The following is an 11,013-nucleotide window of genomic DNA, read 5'->3' on the forward strand; positions in this document are numbered from 1 at the left end:
CTGGTAAACAAATCTCAATTGATCAACGATTATGATCAGCCGATCAATCTGATATTTGAATGATGACATATCTATAGTACATGCAATGATTTAGATGGTTTTGATTTCCGGTAATTATATGCACGTGTAAAATTTCTGACTGCATGTGTATCAACTATCTGGCTCTCCCAGAGTATCAAATAAGTCCCTTTTAATAAATGTTTTCTAGCCAGGCATGCTTTGGAACCCCCCTTTGAATTCGGCCCACCCCATGCAAGCACAAAAGACATGCACAAACGGCATCATTTTGCTATATAAGACTGACAATACAAGCCTATCTTTTAACAGAATATATAGACCCATTTATCTTATAGAAATTGATGATCATGGCCCAGAAATATCATGTGGTAATGTTGCCATGGGTGGCATTTGGGCACATGATACCATTCCTAGAGCTTTCCAAGAGCTTAGCAATGAAGGGCATCACCATTTCCTACATTTCCACCCCAAGAAACATTCAAAGATTGCCACCCATTCCTCCAAATCTAACGGCCATGATCAATCTAGTGAAGATCCCGTTGGCCCCGATCGACGGCTTGCCCGAAATGGTGGACGCTACCATCGACGTGCCACTACAAATGGTCCAATACCTAAAGAAGGCCTATGATGCATTGCGATCGCCGTTCGAATGCCTGGTGGCCAACCTCTTGCCTGATCTGATAGTGTATGATTTCGCGTCATGGTGGGCGGCTGAGATCGCAGCTAAATATGAGGTGCGGTCTGCCTTCTTTAGTGTGTTTTCAGCTGCTTCACTTGCATTCTTGGGCCCACCGTTGGAGCTAAAGTACGGTCACAAGCGGACCAAGCCAGAAGACCTGATGGTGGTACCCGAATGGGTCCCGTTCACTTCGACTGTGGCCCACCGACCTGATCAGGCCAGATCCGTCTTCAAGAATTTGAAATTTCCCGACGGTTCAGGATCGTCGAGTGGCCAACGGTTTGCGTTGGCCTTTGAAGGTTGTGACATTGTGATTATAAGAAGCTGTAGAGAATTTGAAGGAGAGTACATAAATCTACTCAAAGATCTCCACCAAAAGCCAGTCATCCCCGTTGGCCTACTCCCTCCATCACCATCAAATCCATTGATCGGAATGGATTCGACAATGTGGTCCACTACATTTGAGTGGCTCAATCAGCAACAATCGAATTCGACGGTGTTCGTTGGATTCGGCAGCGAGTACAAAATGACTAGTGAACAAGTGCATGAGCTAGCATTTGGGCTAGAGCTATCTAAGATGCCATTTCTATGGGTGCTCAGGAAGCCAGAAGACACAATTGACGGCTCGGATCTCTTGCCGAATGGGTTTGAGGCCCGCACCGCCGGTCGTGGAATCGTAACCGTTGGATGGGCCCCACAACTGGAGTTATTGGCTCATCGCACCATTGGAGGGTGCCTGTTTCACTCTGGGTGGGGGTCCATCGTGGAGTCTCTCCATTACGGGCATGCGTTGATTCTGTTGCCCATGATGGCTGATCAAGGGCTGAATGCTAGGCTATTGGTGGACAAAGGGGTGGGCCATGAGGTGGAAAGGAATGAAGATGGATCGTTCGATAGGGGTGCGATTGCAAAGGCCATGAGGCATGTGATGGTGGATAAAGAGGGAGAGCCACTAAGACAAAAGGCTAGGCAGATGAGGGACATTTTTGGCGATGGGGAGCTTCATCAGGACTACATACACCGTTTTCTACTGTATTTTGATGATCTTAAGAGAATGGGCCACACTCATTCCCTTCAAAAGGACTAATCGTGACCATTGGATTTAGAACTCTAGATTTTAAAGGCAGTGTTATAAGAGCAATGACCCGGTACCAATCTTCCTTAACTCATCTATGCGTGGCCTAAGTTGGCCCACCCATGATCATAATGAACATAATGACCGTTGTATGGGATGGGTCCCACATCACCCAACGGTTGCTCTAATGTTATGTTTATGATAACTCATTAGAATAATAATAAATAATAGTTTGAAAATCAGTTTTAAATCTGTCCATCAAGCAAGCTGCTACATTTTCACAATGGATCTTAAAAATCAGTCCAATCCAAGATAGATACATGTGGACCACACTTATAGGTAATTGTCTAAAATCATGCCTAAAATCTCTAAATTTAGTGGTATGGCCCACGTGAGTCTTGGATGTCCCTTAATTCTGGTGGGGTACATCAGGTGAATAGATTTGATGGTGGACCCCACGCAGAAATAAGACGATTTTAAATGGATCGATCAGGGCATGCTAACAACTAGCTCCATCGAATGATAGTTCCAAATCTTCTGCACATTGCTACGTTGGCACATATGTTCTGGTTTACCATGCTTGTGAAGTTCAGGCAGATGGAGGTCAGTGATCTTAAATCATGGTGGCACCGTTTGGCAACAAATCGCCAACAAGAGGATTTCTCATCAAAACAATAAGTACTCTCTAATTCTTCTCTCTTGTTATTTTTTGTCTTCGATTCCGTCATGAATTATATAGAGTTTGGGATTGTTTTCATTTTGGGATTTTCCACCACGGCCGGAGAAACTGTTATGTGGGAGAGGGGTGCTTTTAGCCGTTACAGAAGAAAGAGGGAGGATCGTTTTGAGAGAAGGTTATCAATGGCCATACATTCTTAAGCTTCTCCTAAACATAGACAGTGTAGCTAACCTGCTTAAAATAAAAGAGACAGCACGTAAAAGAGACTTGAATGCAAGAGAAATGTATTGTACTAACATAAGAGAGCTTACTTCTGAGGTGACTTCTAAACGAAGTGTTATGAAAAAGCATTCACACAGGCTCTCAACACGATCAAAATAACACTAAAAACAAAAAAGTTAAACCAAAACTCAAATATGACAAAAGGTGTAAAAACACTTGGTATCTATGTGGAAAATCTTTGCGAAAAAATCATGGCACAAAATGACAATAAAATCAAATATGAAAAATGAATTATAAAAGATTAGATGAACTTACGTATACGAAACCCTTCGAAAAATTCTAACATCCCTTCAAATCCCTCTTAAAAATGTTTAAGCCCTCTTAATCGTACATTAATCCGTATTACACCTATATTTACAACATAACCCCCAGAATAAGAAATAAATCACGCAATTATACAAAATCGTATGCGTCGTCGATCTAAGCATTGACTATTCAACATTGATCAAGCAACCCTCAATTGACATAGTGGGTGCTATAGAGCTTGGGCCACGTCATGCCACAGGGATATCCCCGTGGTTGGTACAGGCAATCCATATCACTACACGACTGCACCGTGGTTGGTACAGGCAATCCATATCACTACACGACTGCACCTGCTAATATACTATGTGAGGGATGATCGTAACCGTGCATCACCAAGATTTCACCTTTAACATAACTCATGCCAAAAGATCGTCCCCGACCACTCATCAAAGAGCAACACTAAAACATCAAATCTGAACCGCTGGCAAGTTTTATAACTATCATAGTGTGCATGTGAAGCATGTGAACGAGTTATCCAGACCAGTGGCATGCCAAGACATCAACACTATGGGGGGCATCTAATGCATGGCTCGGATGTCCAGTAGACACCCTGATGTAGAGTGGGTCGCAGACACTTTCATGTCCAAGATGGACCAGAGAAGGCCTAATTGGAGGCAGAAGTGATCATGATTGTCGGAACCTTAAAACAGGCATATCTCGCAAACTAGAATGAGTTATTCCACATATCATATATGATTTTAGGGTAGGAGAAGCTACTTTAGCCACCCAACCCAGTTATGCCAGGTTACCCATTCTGAATTTGTGAGATTCCATCAGATCAACGGTCTAAAATCCTTTTTAATTTCATTTTTACTATTTATAGTAAGTTTTAGTTAGAACATAGCTCTTGATCCGTTGAGCTTTAGGAGCCTACCCAACATGAAAAGGGCTTATAAATTTTAAGATAATAGATAAACTGGACACTTACTATTTTTGGCCAAAAATCATGAACTCCAGTAGAAATCATGACCGTCTATAAATAGTAAGTTTATAATAAGTTACTAATTTTATGGAGTTTGAATTGGAATTTGAGTTTAATTATGAGACTTCTTCCGAGGTTTGGTATCATTATTTAACATATTGTAAATTCATTTTTATCATCAATAAATTTATTTTGAATTATTAGAAATTATTTTCTATTTCTTCTTTGTGGACTCGAGGAATCTTTGTGAGAATTCTAGAGAAACTCCATGGATTCAGAGTAATTATCCCTAAAGAAGACGGTGATCAATTATCCCTAAAGAAGACGGTGATCGACCTCATCACATCTATCCCAGCATCACACCCATTGTTATAAAAGGTGACATTACATGGTTAGACTTAGGAATATGTTTTATCATGCTCGAAATTCATGGTAGGGTACATGAGATGAATAATCCAAAGCCCATTAACACGCTCATTTCTATCCGTGATAGGGCCTACCGCTAGATGTATACTCCCCATCCAACCACCCTTTTGCATGTGTAGTGTGCAAAACGAAGCATTAGGGTCTTTATGAGCGGTTGTTGTGCTAGTAGGCGCGGTTATCTATCACTAGGACCACTATAGATGTGTGGGGCCATCATCTGGTGATCTGGACCGTTGATCAGTAGCACTAGAGTAATCGTGTGATCCCCAAAAATCTCCTCCATTGAAAGATAACAACTCTTCCATATCTAAAGAATGAGGATGTTAAAAAAAAAAAAATACCAATGTACACACCACACACTTTCCGACATGGCACAATAGATCCAAGATCCAATCACATTTAAATGGCACCGCTATGTTGGTCCCTAGCTCAAGAATTAGAAATATGCAAAACAAATGCACGGTTCCAAAATTTTTGGATGAAGTTTTTCTCCAACCCATTCATATGTTTTCAATATTGGAACTTACATGCTAATTGAATCAGATTTTCTTTTTGAGAAAACACATACATGGTCAAACTAACCCAATGGACTGATTAGATCTCACAACTATATGGTCACGTGTCGCCCATAAAGAAAATAAGGATAAATATGTTATTTTAAGTAGGGCTGAAAGTCAGGCGGGTTGGGGCTCAACCCTAACCCAAGTTCTTATACTTCAACCCTAACCCAACCCAACCTAATCTCAGGTTGGGAATTCTTAACCTAAGCCCAACTCAGGCGGACACGGTCAGGTTGGCTGGGTTGGTCGAGTGGATATATGCTAATATTTTTGTTATTACATTAGCCTACTTTATTTTCAATACATGGCTTATTTTTTTATACCTATGATTTTATTAATTATATATGTAGTTATTTATTGTAAAGAAGTTTTTTTTCCTTTGTAAAAAAAAAAAAAAAACCTAAAATATAGGACAACTACTCCTTCAAAAGTCACGTTGTATAGCATGCAATCTATTTGGGAGATGAAAATCCTACGTATCTTGTTAGGTTAAGTCATCAAAAATAACGTGGACCAATGAAATCCGACGGCATTAAAACTTTTTGTGCCTTCAACATAGACTATCCATACTCAATTATAATTTATAAGGAACTTATATACTGATTGGTCCAAGTTGGGTCGGGCAACCCGATACATCCTGGCTAAGCCCAACCCAATGTCGGGTCGGTTGGGTTGAAACCGCCTGACTTTCAGCCCTAGTTGTGAGGCATGATTTAGGAATTATGAAAGCTGGAAGCGTGTTTTGGAAAAACCAACATTTGTAAGGAGTTTTCTTGCAAAAATCCCTTGATTTTAACAAGAAACCTAAGGGCGTGTTTGGATTCACGGTTTCCAGTGTATAGTATTGTATTAGTAGGGTTGATAGGACATGTCCCTCGTTTGGAAACGAACGGCGGGCGACGCATTCAACACGCGCGAATACGCCCAAGAACCACTTTGCATCATCGATGGGATTGTACCGCGCAACCGGCCAGACGTTCAGTCAGACGTAAACAGGAAGAAAGTATTTTCTTCTTTCACTGTGTTGCTGGTAATGCCCAGTATGGCCGTCTTTTGACAAATCCACACCGTCCATCATCTTCCTCTCGAGATTTAAACCATGAATGGTGAGCTTTGATCATCCAATGAGGTGGCCCACTGAGACAATCAAGTTGAAAAAATAGCCAAACGGTCTTCTTTTGATCATTGTAGCGATCATGAGGAAGTACATGGCCATGAAAGGTCAACATGTTTTTGATGGATTTTTCTCCCTCTACTTCATGAACGGTTCAGATCCACCTTTCACTGCATGATGGTGGCCCACAACGAAAAGACGGAACCTCTGTTTCGCAACAGAGTTGTGAAGTTTGGTGGCCCACTTATTGAAGCTTCTTGGAAAATTCACTCCGTCCATTGAATTTAGGATGAAAAACCATCCAGAAGGGAGTGCTTTTGGAGTGAAATCAGCGTGGCCCATAAGGGTGTTTACTCCGCCGTCCATTTCATGTTTAACGGTTGAGATTCTACAATAGTTTGCATAGAAACAAAAGGACACCTAGGCAAGGGTAATGCCCACCCTCTGAAGTAAATAAACGGCTCAGATCATTCAATGGAACAGTGAGTGAGCCCCGCTACACGTACGTATATACATCGTGTGGCCCTTATCCGATCGTTTCTAAACATTGATCTGACATGAAATTGTATACATGCTAGAGTAATGCATCCTATCCAAACATTGGTTAGTGGCACGTCTCCGCTGGATGTATTCTAAATATCGCCCAACGTATACGTGAACAGTACCGGATACAGTAAAATACAACCAAAACGTGAATCCAAACACACCCTAAGACACTCCTGTGTAGAACGGCACTCCTGTCATGTTCAACCACAATTTTCCTTGTATAAACTTGCCAGCTGTAAATCTCGACACATTTGCGACATCATCCAACACGTGGAACCCTTGCCAAGTCACCCTCCCCTTCAGACCCGACCCGGGCCCGCTATTACCGAACTCCGCAAAGTAGACCTTCCCCTCGCACTTATCCTCACCCCCAGCTGGGCCCCACCCTTCTAGGCTAATCAGATCGTCTATCCTAGACTGCATGATCACCGTCCTTGAATACTCCTTCACAGGCCTTCCGAGAAACGTACGGATCTGATCCCTCGCCGGATAAAGGTCGTTAGCGGCCGAGATCGTGCAGTTCTGCACGACGAATCCGGTGGTCTGGCAGGGGTCTACTCGGGCCTGGGCCATGATGGTGTTCTGCTGGCCCACCAATGGCTTCTTCGCAACGATCTCGCAGTTTTGAAAGACGGCCGCTGCGTCGCCGGAGATTATGTCGATGGTGCCGGAGATGATGCAATCACGGTAGAATTGACGGTGGGTATGAGCAAGGAGGGTGTTCTGGTAGCCGTCGATCCGGCAGTTGTAGAAGATGGACAGATCAGATTCGACAAGGAGAGCGATGGCTTGGGCTTTCTCAGGCCCAGCTATGTTTTGGAAGCCCATGTCTCTCGCCATGAATGCCATTCCAGAGACCACTGGACAGATTAGCTTTTTGTTAGAAGATGTACCCTGGCTACTCTAAATTATACAATCCCACACGTATTAATGTGGTCTGTGTGTGGAAGATCCAGTCCATTCATCGTGTGGGTCTGACTGTACATGTGTTCCAATTAAGAAATTAATTTGATCCATTAATCAGGTGGACCACAAGAGTGAGAAATGGATGGTCAAAAGCTGGGATTCGCTGTCTGCATTAGCCTTCTGATGGTTGGTGGGGCCCATCTGATGACCATGGTTGAGGAATCCGGACCATTGGATGTTGAGTAATACAGACTATTGAATGCCGACATGATGCCCTCGTGATCCAAGCCATTCAATTTATTAGGCCCGCCATGGGTGGCCGTGGTATAAAAAGATTTCTACAGCAGAAGAATCACAGCCATTTGATTGGAGGACTCTTGTCCATCAATGCCCACTGATGCTCGTGGCACAGCCATCTCTCCAAAGTGCACGTGGCAAGGGTGGCTTATTAATCATGGCCTTCCATCTGCTTGCACCTACTGTGGATGGAACATGATTCAAAATTCACATGGATCAGATGATCCTATCCATCTGATCAGTGGAAAACAAAATCGTTAACGGTCAGCATTCAGCCTGGAAATAGCTAAAGAGGCGACGGCTAGGATTGTCGGATAGTGTGAATTTTGAAACGTGTGGCATCCACGTTAGGGCCCACTATATAGATAACTCTGACTGATGTCACTGTCATCAGCCAGATCGACTTGGAAACGGATTGGCTACTCCCCCTGCCACTAGCCCGGTGGCTGATGGTCGGTGCTCTGTGGGCCCCACCATGATGTATATGTTTCATCCATGCCGTTCATCCATTTTTACAGATCATTTTAGGCTTAATGCAAAAACGATATGGATATAAATCTTAGGTGGACCACACCACAGGAAAACAATAGCGATTGGATATCCACCATTAAAATCCTCCTAATGCCCACTGTACTGTTTATTTGACATCCAATCTATTTATTAGGTAATAAAGACCTAGATGAAGGGAAAAAACAAATATCAGCTTGATCCAAAACTTTTATGGGCCCCAAAAATTTTTTAATGGTCGACACTCATTCGACACTGTTTCCTGTAATGTGGTCCACTTGAGATTGGGATGTACTTCATTTTCAGTCTCATACCCTAAAATTATCTAGAACAATAGATGGACGGTATGGATGAAACACATACATCATGGTGGGGCCCACAGAGCACCGACCATCAGCCATTGGCTGGTGGCAGGGGGAGTAGCCAATCCGCGTCCGTGGGTCATGGCCTATCCAGGGCCCACTATTGAAAAGATCTGCCATCTTACAATGCTGCAGGGAGCCCGTGCAAAAACACACACACACAAAATTCTGTGGGGCCCACCGTAATTTGTGTGAGACATCTACTGATATGGGAAAATGAATGGAGGGCGTGGATAAAACACATAATCATGGTGGGTCCCACAGAGAAGCGACCGGTAGACGTAGGATGTCAGCATGCAATCCGCGTCCATTTTCAGGGGATCACGTACAAACAAGATCTGGCTCAAACGATGGACGGAAAAGATGTCACAAAAACATCACAGTGGGCCCCACAGGGCTTTCTGTTGCACGGGCTCCCTACAACACTGGCTTGTAAGCAAAACTCACCGAAAGTCGCTGTTCCGTACATTGTAATCCCGTCTCCGAACCCTCTAGTCCCGGTGACGACCGTCTCGTCCCGCCCATCCCCATACATGGTGATGTAATTCATCTCATCCGTCACTTTCACATTCTCCTCATAGACCCCATCCTTCACGTAAATTACAAACCTGCCCTCCCTCTTCTCTCTCGCCACCTCCAACGCCTCACGGATCGTCTTATAATTCCCGGACCCGTCTTTAGCCACCACAACATCAGCCTTCCCATTTGCCATGTGCCACACCGGCTTCCCTCCATCCTCATCCATCCCCTCAATGACACGTGTCAAATCCTCATCCATCGAGATCCTGCTGACGACCGACAAGATGTTCCTCGTCAGCTTCGTCGCATTCGTCACGATCATCATCATCTCTGCCGTCTGATCCCCCATCTCAACATCAAAACCGTCCATACACGTCTGCTGGTAGGTCACCGCCGCGCTCAATCCAGACAAAAGATCGGTCATCTTAGTCGGAATTTCATATGCTCGGACTATTTCGGCGCCGGAGTCGCCCGCCTGTAATTGAAGCAGTGTGTAATTTAGTAGCAGTTCGCAGTCCTTAAAGGCCCACCTTGATCTACCATCCATCACGGTCTTCGCCACGTTCACCGAGTAATTGTACGCCTCTTCAACGGCCTCGATCGACGCTGCGGTCGATTGAAGGAGAAATACATTTGGATCATCGGATTTCAGCTTTGCCGTGTACCTAGAGATTGTCGACAGACAGGTGTCCTGGAACTCGGTCAGCTGGCAGAAGGCTTTGATCTTGGACTGCATGATCGAGTTGTTGAGGCGATCCTGGCCAATGGGTGGTTGGGCAGGGGGGGCGTCGTTCTGGTCACCGCCACCGAAGATGCCGGATTTTGTGAAGACGGAAACGGTGACGATGAGAACAGCAGAGGAGACAGCGAGGATGATAGTGCGATTGCGAGTCCGACGGCGTTCGGCTTCGATGGCCGCCGGGTTGGGTGGATCGGGTTCCGGGTAATCGTCGATCTCGATGGGGCCCGCAGTGGCGGAGGAGGAGCGGCGGGAGGAGTTTTCAGGGGGCATTGAGGGGTAGTTTCGGGATATTCATAAAGTAGCAAAGCAGAAAAGGGTGGGGTCCATGCAGCCGCGAGAGATCCCTCCCATTGCAATGGGTTGAAGGAGAGAGAGAGAGAGAGAGAGAGAGAGAGAGAGAGAGATTCGGTAGTTACTTTCCCAGGCAATGGATAAGGTAGAACCGGGTCTATTGAATTATGATAAATCTCCAGTTCTACCATCGACACCACAAGAAATAGGATGATCAGAACCGTAAAATAAGTTCATCTTAACATGAATATACTATTCTAAAAAAAGATACTGAAAAAGGATAGTTTTTCATGATTGAATCGTGTCCTTATATTGGACGTTGATGGACAGAATAGTTGTATGGTTGATATTCAAGAAAAGGTAAGAAAAAGGGTTGTTCTTTCTGAAGAGATTTTCAAATGACAGACGATTCGAGTCAGAGAAGACAATGTAGACAGTTCAGATCCACCGTCTTTCTTTCCACGTGTACGGCGTAAAGGGATTATCATATTGTGAGGGCTCTGTTTTGTCATTTCCCGGTTTAGGTTCGGTTTTGGTTATGCTTTCCTCGGCCAACGGCAGGTTTTTCGCGGGAAATTTTGCATTACCGTTGAATCCAGGCATGAGAGATGCTCTGGATACACTGCGTTCGTAAATGGATGACAGGAGAAGATCTGGACCGTTGAATCAGTAGGCCCAATAGTGAATACGCCATGGATTAAAAATCACATTGTTTGGACTATCTGAGCCCTTTAAAAGATAAAGTGCGGCTCACATTCATTAATAAAAAAATAATAATTATT

The 11,013-nt window shown here is 44.1% G+C and overlaps 2 protein-coding genes across 2 annotated transcripts; one reads left to right on the plus strand and one right to left on the minus strand.

Moving 5' to 3' along the window:
* Positions 1-345: 345 nt before the first annotated feature.
* On the plus strand, positions 346-1,886 carry LOC131229540 (putative UDP-rhamnose:rhamnosyltransferase 1). Its single transcript, XM_058225530.1, has one exon. The coding sequence runs from the start codon at positions 360-362 to the stop codon at positions 1,782-1,784; it is 1,425 nt and encodes a 474-aa protein (XP_058081513.1). The 5' UTR covers positions 346-359; the 3' UTR covers positions 1,785-1,886.
* Positions 1,887-6,769: 4,883 nt separating this feature from the next.
* On the minus strand, positions 6,770-10,300 carry LOC131228917 (pectinesterase-like). The gene is made up of 2 exons (XM_058224754.1): positions 9,127-10,300; positions 6,770-7,467 (listed from the first exon to the last, which is right to left on the minus strand). The coding sequence occupies exons 1-2, from the start codon at positions 10,208-10,210 to the stop codon at positions 6,770-6,772; spliced, it is 1,782 nt and encodes a 593-aa protein (XP_058080737.1). The 5' UTR covers positions 10,211-10,300.
* Between the last annotated feature and the right edge of the window lie 713 nt (positions 10,301-11,013).

The sequence above is a fragment of the Magnolia sinica genome, chromosome 16 (genome assembly GCF_029962835.1).
Source record: "Magnolia sinica isolate HGM2019 chromosome 16, MsV1, whole genome shotgun sequence".
NCBI classification, from domain to species: domain Eukaryota; kingdom Viridiplantae; phylum Streptophyta; class Magnoliopsida; order Magnoliales; family Magnoliaceae; genus Magnolia; species Magnolia sinica.